General features: G+C 31.1%; 2 protein-coding genes across 3 annotated transcripts; one reads left to right on the forward strand and one right to left on the reverse strand.

Annotated features, from left to right (window-relative positions):
• Positions 1–5,816: 5,816 nt before the first annotated feature.
• Positions 5,817–10,829, reverse strand: LOC114196059 (putative clathrin assembly protein At5g57200). The gene is made up of 15 exons (XM_085667154.1): positions 10,521–10,829; positions 10,319–10,388; positions 10,008–10,105; positions 9,754–9,892; positions 9,524–9,651; positions 9,346–9,438; positions 9,206–9,256; positions 8,934–8,999; positions 8,785–8,850; positions 8,600–8,680; positions 8,443–8,520; positions 7,932–8,135; positions 7,756–7,834; positions 7,480–7,592; positions 5,817–6,465 (listed from the first exon to the last, which is right to left on the reverse strand). Exons 1-15 carry the CDS (start codon positions 10,608–10,610, stop codon positions 6,001–6,003), a joined length of 1,821 nt encoding a protein of 606 aa, XP_085523280.1. The 5' UTR covers positions 10,611–10,829; the 3' UTR covers positions 5,817–6,000.
• A 1,396-nt stretch (positions 10,830–12,225) lies between these two features.
• On the forward strand, positions 12,226–15,236 carry LOC114162298 (ATP-dependent RNA helicase). 2 transcript variants are annotated; one of them, XM_028046136.2, is made up of 2 exons: positions 12,226–12,612; positions 14,860–15,236. In XM_028046136.2, the coding sequence occupies exon 1, from the start codon at positions 12,334–12,336 to the stop codon at positions 12,601–12,603; it is 270 nt and encodes an 89-aa protein (XP_027901937.2). In that variant the 5' UTR covers positions 12,226–12,333; the 3' UTR covers positions 12,604–12,612; positions 14,860–15,236. The 2 variants fall into 2 exon arrangements, with proteins under 2 accessions (XP_027901937.2, XP_027901936.2); XM_028046135.2 differs by having other exon boundaries at positions 12,240–12,612; positions 14,863–15,236.
• Positions 15,237–15,609: the final 373 nt, after the last annotated feature.

Raw genomic sequence — 15,609 nt, forward strand, 5'->3', positions numbered from 1 at the left:
TTGTGCTTTGTTGACTTCCCATCATAGCTGGCAATTAAAGAAAGTTGTTGATGTTCACACTTGCAGTACCATTGATATAATCAATTCTAAGTGGTTGAGTGGGACTTTGGAGACAAACCTGAGAGAAAATCCAAGTATAAAAATCAATGAAATACGTAACAAGGCTGATAGAAAATGGAATACTAGAGTGTCAATGTCTATGGCTCGCAGGGCAAGAGAAATGGTAGCAGACCAAGTCCAAGGTTCATTTAAAGAACAATTTAGGAGAATTTATGATTATGCAAATGAGTTGCTGAAATCCAATCCTGGGTCTACAATAAAATTGAAAGTGGAAGACGTGCAGGGTCAAGCCACATTCAAGAGGTTCTACACTTGTTTAAAAGCGTGTAAAGATAGTTTTGTGCCGTGTAGACCAATAATTGGGTTGGATGGATGTTTTTTGAAAGGACGATATGGGGGTGAGTTATTAACGACTGTTGGTCGAGATGGTAATGACCAGATGCTGCCACTATGATATGCACTTGTTGAAGTAGAAAACAAAGAGACATGGACTTGGTTTATGGAGTTATTGATTGAAGACTTAGGTGGGCCATAAGTATGTAAGTCCATCACTTTCATGTCGGACCAACAAAAGGTAAATTCCATTACTTATTTAATTAATATTTTAAGGTGTTTGAAATATGCTTATGGACTTATATATTTCACTTTCTGCTTTTGACAGGGACTTATGCCTGCTATACAGGAGCTGTTACTTGGAGCAGAACAAAGATTCTGTATGCGCCATTTGTACGCCAATTTTAGGAAAAAATTTGGTGGGAAGAAATTAAAGAATTTAATGCGGCGGGCCGCTGTAAGTACATTTCCCCAAGCTTAGGAAAGAGAAATGAGAAATATCAAAGAAGCCAATCTTGAGGCTTACAAATACCTCATAGCCATTCCACCAAGGTTTGTGTTTATCATCCAGATTCACAATATTGTTAGACAATGATGCTAACCTTTGTGTGACACTTTCATTTTCAGATTTTGGTCCATATCTAGGTTCACAAGTCAAGCCATCTATGACACTCTAGTAAACAACATGAGTGAAGCCTTCAAGAGTGTGATAATTGATGCAAGGACTAAACCAATTGTATCAATGCTAGAGGACATCAGAATTTATTTAATGAAGAGGTGGGCCAAAAATCGAAAGAAGGTGAAAGCTTTTAACGGTTCAATCTGCCCAAGGATTAGAACTAGGTTGCGAGAAGAGTCATCCTTAACAAAGAACTGGATTTCAAGGTATTTAAATAGGCATTTTGACACAAATAATATTTATCATTTATTCAATTTGCTAACTTGTTATGCTTTGATAGTTGGTCAGGAGAAAAGATTTTTGAAGTCAAGCACATTTCACTTATTGGAGAGAAGTACAAAGTCAACATTGACACACAAGAATGCACATGCAGGAAATGGATGCTCAGTGGTATTCCTTGTTGCCATGCACTTGCTGCAATGAGGCTTTTAAATTTAAATGCAGAGGAGTTCATACCACACTGGTTCAGAATTTGCACTTATGAAGAAACATACCACTCCATAATCTATCCAGTGAATGGGCAGCTGCTGTGGGAGAGGAATGACTTCCTATAATGATGTGCAACCCCCCTCAAAAAGAGATTACCTGGGAGGCCAAAGAAAAAGAGGAGATTAGAACAGTGGGAATTAAAGAAAAATGATACAAAGTTAAGGAAAGGTGGCCATCAAAAGAGATGTAGGGTATGCCGTGAAGTGGGACATAACAGAAGCAAATGTCCACAACTCCCTCAGCAAACACAGCCTACAGAGCAACCACCACCACCATCAAGTCAGCAATCCACACAAGCAACACAACCTACACAACAACCACCACCATCAAGTCAGCAGTCCACACAACCAACACAACCTTCACAACAAGCACATGAAATCTCAATACAGACTGGGCAACCAAGCGGCAGGCAAAAAATGCAGATTCGAAGACCACCAACTTGAAGATCATTTTCTGTGTTTTAATTAGGCCTACTTAGGAGACAACTTTTGATGTATTTAGGCCTGTTTTGTAGTAATTTTGTAGTAATTGGTACTCTGTTTGTTAACTTTTTTTGTTCAGCACACTTTTGTTTAATATCTAAATTGCATGACTTTAGCAGATTTTGATTGCATTTGAATGAATATTGTTCTCCAATAGTGAAGTTGTGATTGGCATTTGGACTTGTGTGATTGGCAGGTTGTGTATGTTCAATATGGATTCAATTATATTTTGGTATATTTTGCATTTCTTATTGGCAGGTTGTGTTATAAAACAAGGACTCTATTCAACATTTTAAACTTAAAACAGGGACCAAATTGAACATTTTAAACTTCAAATAGGGACCAAATTGCACATTTTAAACGAAAATATGGACTTAAATGGACTTTCTTAAACAATAGTTGGGATGGAATTAAACAACGTAAACCAACATAAAGATTCATTCATGTAGAATAAAATACACATTACTCAACCCTGCTTCATCACCAACACACACAACATTCATAACTTACAACCCTGGTTTTTTACATTCATAACTTCAACACCCACATAACATCATCCTCACCTACACATACTGAACTTTTAACATTACTGGCACCATGACTACAAAGATTACTACAACAACAATAACTAATCCTAAGAAAAATTGATTCGTTTTCTTCATAGCCCTCACAGAAATCTCCAGTTCAGAAATCTTCATCCTTTGCTGGGCTATAATACCATCTCTTTCATCATATAATTCTTCATCACACCACTTAAAGTAGTTACACCACACATTATCACTGGAAGCAGCACTCTTGAACTTAGAACAACCCCAAAATTGTCTACCATTATTCTTCAAAGTTCTTGCCACTCGAAACACTGCAACTTCTCCACATTTGCAAATGGGGATTAAACCCATACCCTTGGAACCACGAATATGAGACCCACCGCAACTTGGTTGCCCCCAACTGTTACAGCAAGAGGAGGAAGACGAATGGTGACGAGACATACCTCTCAAATGCCAATTTCGAATGACCAACTAGATTCTTCCCCAACTGGATTGGCCACAATTTTGCTTCAAACCTCTCAAACCCTAATTTCTTCCCCAAATCAATTTCACTAACTTTTAAACTTTCAACGGGCATAAAAGTTCATTATGCCAACGTCACTGTCCAAAAATTGACACATAGCCCAAATAGTTACACCGTGTCACTATGCTGTTAACAATTTTAACTCCGTTTGCCAAAAGGACTCAATTGAATGCAATTTTACCAAAACGAGGACCAAATTGAACAAACAACGAAAATAGAGATCAAATTGAATAATTTCGACAAAAATATGGACTAAATGTGTACTTAAGCCTTTTTTTAATTATTACTGTGATTATTACGCTTAAGTTCTTATTTATGTGAAAATCTAATGTAAATTAATCACTTTTTTTTATTAGGTTTAAATATATCTGAACCAACTTGAGTAGGCTAGTATTCAGGAACTCATATCATCATTTAATTATGAGGATTCAATGTTGAAAACTTAAACTGGAATTTAATGTCTACTATATATTCCAATTTTTTCAAACATTTAAATGAGGTAGAAAAGTCCTCATCATATTTTAGTGTCTGCAAAGAAGAAAAAAAATGAAATCCAAACATTTTTTTGGTATTAATTTTTAGTTTTTATTATTAATTGTAGTTATTTCAGGGCCAATATAGCTAACAATTTTTTTTTAAATAATCAAGTTAATAAATATATTCAAATTGAGGTAATTAGATTATTTAGCTGTAATTCAATTAAGTAATACATTTATTATGTTCTATTGATAAAGTAGCTATATATATATATATATATATATATATATATATATATATTATTTTAAGTTAAATTTTTTAGAAAAATATACTTGTTGTGTTTATTAAATTATATAAAAAATACATTAAATAATTGTGATTCAACAATTTATTTATCTAATCATCCAAATTAAAATGGTTAACTTTATTTTCTAAGCATAATTTCAAATGAAATGTAAATAATTGAAATTAAGAGAATTTATGATGTTTGAACTTTTACATGAAAAGTTGTTTTTACAGATAAAGTAATAAAAATAATTATTTTGAAAGTATTACATAAAAGTAACACATTTTATTTTCTACAACAACAAGTGTCACCACCGACAAAAGGAATGCAATCACCACCACTCTTAAAACCAATGAACAAACAATATTTTTGACAACCATCTTCTTTTATACATATTCCTCCTCCTTCTCTACATACTAATCCAGAAGATGTTTCTATGAATCTGCTTTCACCTGAGATATATACATGCAAAATCTTGTTACAAGTTATATCTAAATCAAACTTTTTTTTTTCATTTAAAGTGTTAGGATGAAAAAACTTAATTACAACTAAAACACATGCTAAACAAAAACATAAATGAGTTGATTACCTGAAGTTAAGAGAAGAGCAATACAAAAAAATTGGAAGAATAACATCTTCATACTCATTCTTAGAATTATGTTTCAGTTTCTTTAGCTTTTGAGATATAGATTTGTATGTATTTGAATGCAAGAGAAGAGAGCGTGTATATATATACACATAAATACATGAATGTTAAACCCTATAATATTATTTTATTTGCTTAAAGTAGAAAATAATATATTTAATAAATATATAGTGTGATTTTAACATTCAAAATACATCACTTTCACTAACATTATTAAACCTAATTATATATTACCTTTAAATAACTTTCATTTCACTAACCAATTTATTTTGAAAAATAGGTATTAGTTCTAAAGAAGAAAATATTTATATTTATAGTAAATAGCATATTTGTATTTATATATTGTTAATTATCATTTAAATACATAACTATTACGTAATATTTTAGACAATATTCAAATAAGTTTGTGTATAAGTAATTTAAAAGAAATAAAACAAGATAAAAAATTAGAATTCATTTTTCCATAAATTTAATCTCTCTTTCTTTCTCTCCCTCTCTCCCTCTCTCTATATATAAGTAGTTAAATTGTTGTTTGAGTGCTAATAAATTAAGAAAAAAAAAACTCTAAAAGTAACTTTATTCTCTCCGTTTCATAATGAAAAATAGTTTTTGCTTAACTCAATGGATTTTTTTTTTTATAATTTTATTCATAAAACATATGGAAGAAAATTGAGACAGAAATATGTATCTAAATTAATCTTGATTTTAGTTTTTGAGCAATAGAAAGAAAAATATTAACTAATGTTTTTGGGTATTAATTTTTAGTTTTTATTATTAATTAGTTATTTCATCGTCAATATAGCTAACAAAAAAAAAATTAAGATAATAAATATATTCAAATTGAGGTAATTAAATATATATACATTAAATTTACAATTTTTTTGTTAATGTATATGAATGATGATTTTATTGCTGTTATATATAGAAGCACTTCGTGAAGATTAAAATCGGACACAATCATATTTGTAAGAGAATATAGAAATATGTTAAAGTTTTGTTAATATTATGTTTTCTGAATTAAACGTGTAAGGTTGTACGTATTTTCGATGAGCCCATGTACACAAGATTTAAACAAGTTTAAGATATTTCCTTGAGAAAATGTATATAAATAAATGAAAAATGATTTTTTGACAACTAAATTTTAATAATTTTTTCTTATAATATTAGATATTATCCTTTAAGTGGTATCTATTTTTTTATTTACTTATTTCTCTATATTTCAAAATCATTTAAAATATGATACATCAAATCATAAGAGAAATTTGTCAAAATTTAGTTGTCAAAATATATTATCCATAGATGTTGACTAACAGATAAATATACAAATGAAAAAAAAAAATTAAGCATGTCATTCACTAGTCAAAGAATGTTACATGAAAAGAAAAAAATGTATCCTTCTATCAGAAAAAGAATTTATAAATTCTTTTTGGCAGTGAGGAAAAAGGAGAAGATGAAATGATGAGAACGAAGACAAAATCTACATTAAATTGTAATTTCCTTGCTGGGAGACGTAATTGTGGTTGTAGTTTGGTACTGGCAAAGGATCTCCAAAGGGATTATGAGAACCTGGACTCTGCATGTGTTGAGAGTACTGGTTGTTCTGTGGTTGCTGCTGGTGCTGGTGAGGAACCATCATCATCATGTCGTGTTGTTGAGGTTGCTGCTGTTGTTGTTGTTGGTACATCATCTGTGGCTGTTGGAACATCATGTGTTGTTGTTGTTGTTGAGCTAGTAGTGCCAATTGTACATTGGTTGGAGGTGCTATGTTGTTGGACATTACAAAAGGATCTTGTTGTTGTTGGTTATAATGATCAAAAGGGTTGTTCTGTGCATCAATGGCGGTTGCGCCATGTCCATAACCTGCATTTTGGAGTTGAAGTTGTCTTCTCGCATTTTCATCTTCATACAGACTGTCCAATAACAGGTTATCAAAACCACCGGCCTGGCTTAATAATAAAGGAGGCAAAAAGAACTGTGTTAATATTTTTCTGCATCATCTCAGGTTGTAACCTATAAAGCCAAGGGTAATGTTTTTTTTTTCCTATTTTTTCTTTTAGGTTTAATTACTCATTTGATTTTTATTTTCTTCTCATTGACCCTTTAGTTTTCTTTTAATCTCAATTTGATCAAGAATTGTGTAAAAATTAGTGTAATTAGGTCCTGATTTGTGAAGATTGATGTATACGATTAAATTTCTTGAAACTAATCAATAATTTTGTAGGACAATAATATTTTGACAACTAAATTTTGACAACTTTTTCTTACAACATGAGGTGTCATCTTTTAAATGGTTTTGAAATATTGAGAATGAGAAAATGAAAAAATAAAAATCCACTTAGACACCTCATGTTGTAAGAAAAATTTGTCAAAATTTAGTAGTCAAAAAATCTTTTCAATTTTTTATAACAGTTGAAATTGTTTATAATGATAGTTTGTTTTGTAGATGTAATTAACATAATTTTAGTATCAATGTTGTATCAAGAAATTTAACAAAAACAACAAACTTATATCAAATTTTCATAAATTAGGATCAAATTGTATAAATTTTTACAAATTAAGACCAATTTAAAATTAAAAAAATCTGAAGGAAGAACTTAACACATTTTTAGACGAAGATAGAAACTAGATAAATAATTAAACCTGTTTTTCATCATCAAAACCAAAATCTCTCAACTTTTACCCTATTCTACATCTTTTTACTATTATGGCAAAAGGGAAGATCATCTGGGAGTTGTGTAAAAAGATTCTTGTTTTCTAAACATGTAAATAGTTCCATTCACCATCACCTTGATGCAACCTACACCAAGACCAATTAATGTGAAAGTGTACGTATATATCTATATAGGAATGAAAATTGTGCAGTCATAACACACATCTCAGTAGTTTTAGTATGAGAAAAAAAATGAAGAGGTAAAGGTGAATAAGTAATTGATGTTACTATGGTAGAGAAACAAACCATTTTGCGATCTGTGACTTGAGCAGTGTGTTTACTTGGTGCTGCAACTAATGAAAGTTCCCAACCAGTAGTTCCATCAATGCTACTCAAAGCAAGATTGTTTGGGTTACTTCCTACACAAACTTCAAACTTTTAGAATACAACAAAAGCATTGCATCCATGATTGTTAAAATGTAAATCTCTGAAACTCTAAGGTATGCATGAATGAAGCAAAAAAAGTGCAATCTCTGCAATGAAATACTTGATTTTTTCAATCATTTACTTTAAAGTCCTTACCACCAGGTGGTACAATTGCAAGAGCCATAGCATTGTTTTCCTCCAGTTCCATAGCTTTTAGATTTATTTCATTAAGTCCCTGCAAAGATTGAGAAGTGTTTATTTATTCATTCCATTAAGCGAACATCAATGGCGTCATCCATGGAAACCATGATTTTATTATAATCAACACATACCAACAAATCATTTGTACCATCATCGGTTGATATCAATGGAGGAGGCTCAACCTCCACCTCCTCCTCCTTTAATTGTGCTTCATCCCCTGCTACCGAATCTTCCTCGTTCATTTCCTCGTAGTGTTCTTCATTTTCTTGAGGATCTTCAGTTTCATCGGATTCTGAATCTTCTTTAGATGATTCATCATCATTTTCTTGATACTCCTGATGTTGATTGAGTTTTTTACATGAGTGAACAGATTTGCTTACAAACTACGTAAATGAACAAGTCAAAAAGTATAGAAAGTATATGAGTAATATTTTATAGTGAAAGAATTGGACTAAGTTTTTTTTTATGAAAAATGATCAGTTTTTTCCATTATACCAGTTTCTCTACGATGAAACCTGAGTAAGGTAGTGTTATGTGAGAGTTGCAGAAACCACAAATAATGACACTGATACAAATTTTGTTAACTGTAAGTCTAAGAATAAATTGTGAAATCTAAGGAATTTTTAGATAATCTTTTCGTACCAATCTCCTGTTAACATATCCTGTTTGAGGTGCTTCTCTAATGTATTCTTCCATAGTTGCAAGGAAAGACGGAGGTGGCTGTTCATCATGTATAGTAAAAAAAATTGTTACATTCTTCCTTACATAATATCATATGACTTAAACAAACAAAAAGAACCTGTCTCAGTGTTGGAAACTGGAAATTTCTGGCAAGTTCCAAGCCCTTGCAGTATTCATAGAAGTCAGCAAGATTCTCAGCCTGCATAATGTTCATAAAAGAACATCATCAACACCTTAAAAACATAAAACTTTATGTCTATTAGACATCAATTATAATGTGTTTGAAAAAATGTCATTGTAAACCTGTTGACCAGCTCTTTTATAAATGTTTAGAGCCTTCACTGCATCATGCCTTGTCATATCGAAGAACTATGATTTTCACTAGTTAGTGGGATTTGAATATCAAATAAAATGATCAAGTGGTAAATTAAATCATGATATATAGACACTACCATATCCACGAGATTGATGATTCCATCATTGAGTGCACAATATATTTTGAAACTTTCTTTCAAAACCTAAATGACATTGCCAAAACAACCAGAAGTAAATGACAAGATGAAACGCAAGTAAAAGATGCACAGAGCCCTTTGGTGACAGATAGTAGTTCAGCTATGAAGGCTATGATCACAAATAATGTTATCCATAACTAATCACGTTATTGCTGTTGATCATTTTCTGAGATGAAACTCAAATTGCTAATATAAAACAATAAAATGCATACCAGAGCCAATGCATACTGCACTAGGTAGTTGCTATAAGAGCATCCTTCAGGCTGCATCATAATTGAAGAAAATTCAATGATAAGGAATATGTTACAACAAATCTAAGTCATCAGTGATAAAATTTTGCATTAGTTCATACCTGACAAGCAATAAGGCGATATAGGAGTTGCTGCAGTGCAGGTAACTGTCCCAATAGGTCTTCACTATTCAGTGATCGAGTTCTACTATGTGCCTGTGAAAGTGGAAAAAACTCAATAGCATTCTATGATGCTTGAAAAATAAACATGAGTGTGAACAATACAAGGAAAAACACACACTTTAGTTGCAGTTGGTGATGATTTTGTCAAACGTTCTGATTCTATATCATATTTAAGCACCCTAAAGCATTCAAGTCTTTCTTCCAAAAATAGTGCATACGTTCGAACCCATGCAGAACAATCCCAAGCTACAAGGATAATTAAGTTAATAATTATGAATAAGAAAAAAGGTTAAAGATGTTCAAAATAGTTAATTCTAAGAAATTTATCTGCATAACTGATGAATTTACCTTGAGGGCTTGAATCATCTTTGAAATTGGATATTTGGAGAACATGTCCCCTGCGTGAGTAATTAAGCATTTCTTCTCTAAAGGTAGGATCACCCTCTCTCAAAGTCCTATGAATCACTATTAATGTCTTTATAGCAACCTGTCATTTTCATTCAATTACATGTGAATTTTATACAATCATGAAAACTTCATAATGATTTGGTTCACAACGATTTCAGAAGAAGATGTATATGAATATGAACAAAAGGATTTACTATCCAGCTTCGTGTTTTGGAAAGTCTCTTAGAAAGTTTATGAATGCAGTATGATACATCTGCTCGTGGCTGGTGTGCTGATGTTGCATAGAATATTTCTGCAAACAATTTAAGGAATATTACATACAAGAGAAGAATGAGAACAGAATCAAAATAATTTTTGCAAGGACAATAAACAAACATAAATTGATGAATAGAAGCTTTGGAAATTAGCAAGTTCTGTGAGATGTTATAAGATATCATAGAAAATGTAAAAGTATCATCTGCATTATTCAACAGAAACTGTAAATTATATTTTAACATGGATATACTTCGAACATGACGCTCCTTGGGAGGGTATTCCACGTGATTGGTAGCTTTTACAATTGCGATATCCAAGTCCTTTGTAAAAAAAATGGAACAGAATCAATCTATGCATTGAAATTTCAAAAGAATGAGAAAATACGTTTGCATGCATGCATTTTTACGTATATATATAATATATAATGAAGAAATCATATATATATATATCACCTTGTATTCGCTATTGACTTTGGCAAGGCCAACCTTGGTAGAATCCTTGAGAGCTCCATAGGCTTTTCTGAAGCTCTGAAACGTTCCCATTATTCATTAAAAATGGTTAACTTTTATGGCTTTGACGAAGGAAAGAGAAAAAACAAAGAGAGAAGAATATGAACGATGTTCTTGTTTTCTTCTTCGTTCTGATTTATCTCTGAGAAGGGTGTTTTGGTACTTTGGAAAATGTGTTTGGATTAACTATTTTATGAATCTTGACGAGACAGTTGGGTTACTTCTGACGAAAATTTCTGCAGAATCTGTTGGTTGAATTTTCAAGAATAGAAAAAGTGGAGTTTTCGTTTCGTTTTCTTTAAAGTTATAGAAGTGTCCTTGGGAAGGTTCACTTTGATTTGTGTGGTGTTGAGGTTAATAAGAATATTGCCATGTTGCTTGAAAAAAAAATAAATGAATTCTAAATGTTTTAAAAAAATTATACGCCATTTTTCATTGAATTAATCTTTTTAACAAATTGATTAAGTCATTTATTTTTATTGGACATTATTGATTCAACCCACTCTTCCTTGTCTAAGTTTTAAACCATTATTGCTTTTAAATATTTTTATTTAATTTTTTATTACAAAATTTTGTTCTAATGTCCAAAATTAATTTAATTGAGTTATTTTTATTTTATGGTCATATATGTGATGTGGTTTATTAGCATTGTCATTATTTACGTGTATGAAAAAAAAATCTAATTTAGTTTTAAGCCTTTCATAAATTTAATTATTTTCAATTATTTTTTTTATTGAAAATAACTTATTTTAATAAATTTATAAAATCTTTAAAATTTTCGATTGAGTTTTTCTGTTTGATTTTGGCGTTCAAGTAAAGCAACAGTGCTTGATTTTGTAATCTAAAACACAACACTATATATATGACAACAATAAAAACAAATCTCTTAAATCATAATTATCTTCTTTATAAAAAAATAGCATTATTTCATTCTCTAATTTAATCACTAAAATAAAAAGTTTCATTTTTTATTGATGAAATTTGTAATATTATGCTTGAAATAATCACATTATTAATAATAAAATTTAATTAAAAAACTCTAAGCTATAGAAGTAGCCTTTGCAAAGTTCATTTTGAGTGGTCTGTTGAACTTAATAAAAACATTGCCATGTTGCTCGAAATCATAAGAATTAATATGAATTCTAAATGTTTTAAAAAATCATAATTATCTTCTCTATAAAAAATAACATTGTTTCATTCTCTAAGTCAATCACCAAAATAAAATTTTCCAACTTTTTATCTTTGAAATTTGTAATATTATACTTGAAACAATCACATTACCAATAATAGAATTTAATTAAAAAATATAAAGATATTAAACACTTAAATTTTTTTTTTTAATAAATATTCAACTAAAATATAAAAAACGTAAAAATTAATTATATTATCTTTTATTTTTATCTAAAAGTATGCAAACAATAAATATTCAAGTAATAATCATATTCATTCAATTAAATTTTAAAAGAAACTTGATTAAAAATAACCAACCACTTAAACCGTAAATAAATTAGTATTTCTAAATACCAACAACATTCGAGCATGGTTGTAGCGGCCCAAGTTGAACAGGGCGAAACCCATAGCTACATATTCGGTCGGGTCGGGTCGGGTCACTTGGACTTCTGAGACGTTGGGTTGAGAATTCCCCAAAAACCATCCACACAGAAACAAAATCACATTCCATTCGCCATAGTTGCAATCGTAAAATCAAAATTAAAATCAAAATCTAGGGTTTTGTTGCGGAGAGAGCGAAGAAGCAATGGCGCTGAGAAGATTCTACAATGAGATAAAGGGGAAGAAGGTGAGCGAGGTTCCGGAGCACGTGAAGCCGATGCTGTCGTTGAATTACATAAAGAGAGCGATTCAGCGAGGCATGGATAACTACCACGCCAAGTACATCGAGACCGATTCTCCCGATCCCATTTTCCATGTCTGCTTCGGCGGCATGATCTTCTCCTACCTCGTCGCTCTCCCCCACGAGCGCCGCCACCTCGAGCACATTCAGCAGCACGCCCAGCAGCACCACTGATTCCTTCAGGTACATTTCCAATACGGCGCCGTTTTTTCCAGAAATTGGTTACATGCTGTGTTTTGTTTTTTGTTTTTGGCTTTGTTTGTTTTTAATCCTGAATTATATGTACCGATTGGGTATAGGTTTAGCGAATGGGGCTAATCCTTCTTCTCCGAATGTCAGTTGGGAAAAAAAAATGTCTCTTTTTATTTTCTTTCGATGTTTTTGTGATTTGAAAACTTACAGCATTGTAGATGAAAACGCGAAACAAACGGAAAAACAATGTATGTCATATTTTTTACTTTTATTTCAGAGTTTTTGTGATGGAATAGGGAACTGGAAAACTAATGACGTTGGAATTGGAAACGTCAAACAAACCAAACACATCCTAGCATTTTCGCGGTGATTTTTTGTTGGGGGTCGTTCCTCAACAGTTCATGTTGGTAGGGATGCTATGTTCAAGTGCCTGGAATAGGATTGTATCCAAAGAAGGAAGATGTATGTGGGAAGGCAAGAAAAAATGTCACTTTTTTCTTCAATTTCAGAGTTTTGAGATGGAGTAGCATACCTGGAATAACATTACTAAAATAAGATAACATGGAATTATTGATGACGTTGAAAATGAAAATAGGAAACAAACACACATTACTTGTGTTTGTTCTTTGTGAGTGCTGTTTTGTTTTATATTCGGTAGTTGATATCTAAGTAATTTATTCTTGTTTTTGTTGTGTTGGATATGGTTGACCACTTTTTTTTCTTCTAACGTCAAAAATCAAAGCATGAAGTTACTTTCAGCTTTGATATATTTAATAGGTTAGATGATAAAATCAGTTATCTTTGATACAATAATTAATTTTCTTGCTCTTAAATGATAATGAAATGTGTGAAAGTGAACGGATTTTAATTTGGTTGTAGTGCTTTAGTTCTCTGGAAGTAGTGATTTATTTCCGATTGTTTACTTGTTGGATGAGTAAATCTGAATTGTTAGTTTTCAAAGGCTTCCTACTCCATATCCATATGCCAGTGATTACTCTTTAGATTTGAATGTTCCACATCATTTGTGTTGTTCATGTTGGTGCTGAATTTAATAGTTTGTAGGTTTGCACTAATAAAATATGTGAAAATTTATTCTTGCAAACGCTTGGTCATTTATATAACCTATAAGTTTTAGAATTTTAGTAATAGTGCAGAACAAAATATTTAAAGGTTCGATGCTACAAAAGTTATATATGTTTTGGTAAAGTTGCTTTCAATTTTTTTTTTGGAATCTTCTGTGACCTCTCTACTCAAAAATAAAAATTGTTTCACAAATCTCTATTCTCAAATGTGCTGATAAAACATTGGGACATAAATATCATTCTTTAGAAATACTTAGTGGTGAACATGTTTGTTTGTGAATTGTTATGTGAGGTATGATAATAGTAATAGATGGCCACAACCCACAAATTAGTAGGGCCTCTTTATTAGTTCGTGTTAATTACAGCTTGTTAGCTAGGAGTGTACAAGATTACACCTGAAATTGTTGGGTGGAAGGACGGAGTATTACGTTGGAAAGTAGTAGGTAGTGGGGACAGGATTCTCCACTTCCAGGAATTGACAGGAGACAGCTTCTTCTGTAGTTTTTATAAGCATCCAATCTCTATGATCTGCAATCTTCTTGATTCAGATTTGGGAATAGGGGACTCACTCACTCTCTCGCTAAAGTGCCAAATTTCTTAGTTATTTTTTTGGTTCTAATCCACATTAAGGGGATATTTTTTCATTTTCGGTTAATGTGTTTCCATTTACAATTCTATAACGATATCTCGTTTTCTTTTTAATTCATATTTCAAAATATGTGTTGTGAAGGTGATGGTGAAAACAAAGAATATTCATCATCACCATTTCCTTGAGTTAAGAGCAAGAAGCAGGATATGAAAACAAGATGACATTTTGCAGTTATTGCTGAAGTATACTATGAAAAACACAAAACAAACCAGACACCCCCCAAAACTTCCAAAGTAATTTTTCGGTGCACCATGACCCTGAAATGCAGCCCTCCTCATTTTTTGAGGGGCAATTTTACATTTCAAAGTAACTACTTAACATAGTTTTTCTTGGCATTCCAAATATCTAAATATTTATACTTATTTTCAAAATACGTTCTACTTCATGCAAATTCCAAGTCAGTAGTGTACCTCAATTCAATTGTTAATATACAATACTTATTCTTTAACTAAGTACAAGTACCTATTCCTTGTGGCTAATATTATATGATTGATTTGTTTTGGTTAGCAGGATTCTGGTTGTTGAATCGGAGGTGGCTGATCTGAAAAACGAATGCAGAAAGACACTGTCAGCTTCGATGTATTTTATCATTCGGATGACAATAAAAAGGTCTATTTGATACAATTCTGATTTTTCTCGCACTTAATTGTTAATCGAACTTGTGAAAAGAAAACATACTTTCTTAGTCCACTTGACGTGGAGATTTTCTTTTTCAACTGCTCACCTTGTAGGATGAGTTTCACATCTGAAACAAATCATAGTTTGTCAAAGTTGAATTTTTCATCAGGTAAAGCTGAATGGGTTTAGTCTTTTAATGGCTGCACTCGAATCTTGTACATTATATGAACTGTTCTCGTTTATAATAAAGCCATTGGTTAAATTTAGAGTTGTGTTATTAGTAGGTGATCTTTGAACTAAATTATAAACTGTGTGAAACTTGTTCTCGTTTATATTTCTTTTGTTTTATAATTTTTTAAAATATTTTTCAACTTTATCAAGATTGCTTCAGTAATGTTTGAAAAACTGACATATATTTTTGTTATCATAAAATTTTATTTACGTGTAATTTATTTTATTCTTATCCAATTGTTTTATTATATTTTGATTTGAAATTTATATCATTATAATTTATTTCTAAATACTTGATATTAAAAAATTAATAATATTTTTTTATATTGAATATTTAATAATATTACTTTTTACTATAATTTTTATTTTTTTATAAAAAATTAATTAATTGATATTGAATTAGTAAAA

This window comes from Vigna unguiculata, chromosome 9, assembly GCF_037176805.1.
Source record: "Vigna unguiculata cultivar grain cowpea cultivar isolate G323 ecotype 2 chromosome 9, ASM3717680v1, whole genome shotgun sequence".
Taxonomy (NCBI): Eukaryota; Viridiplantae; Streptophyta; class Magnoliopsida; order Fabales; family Fabaceae; genus Vigna; species Vigna unguiculata.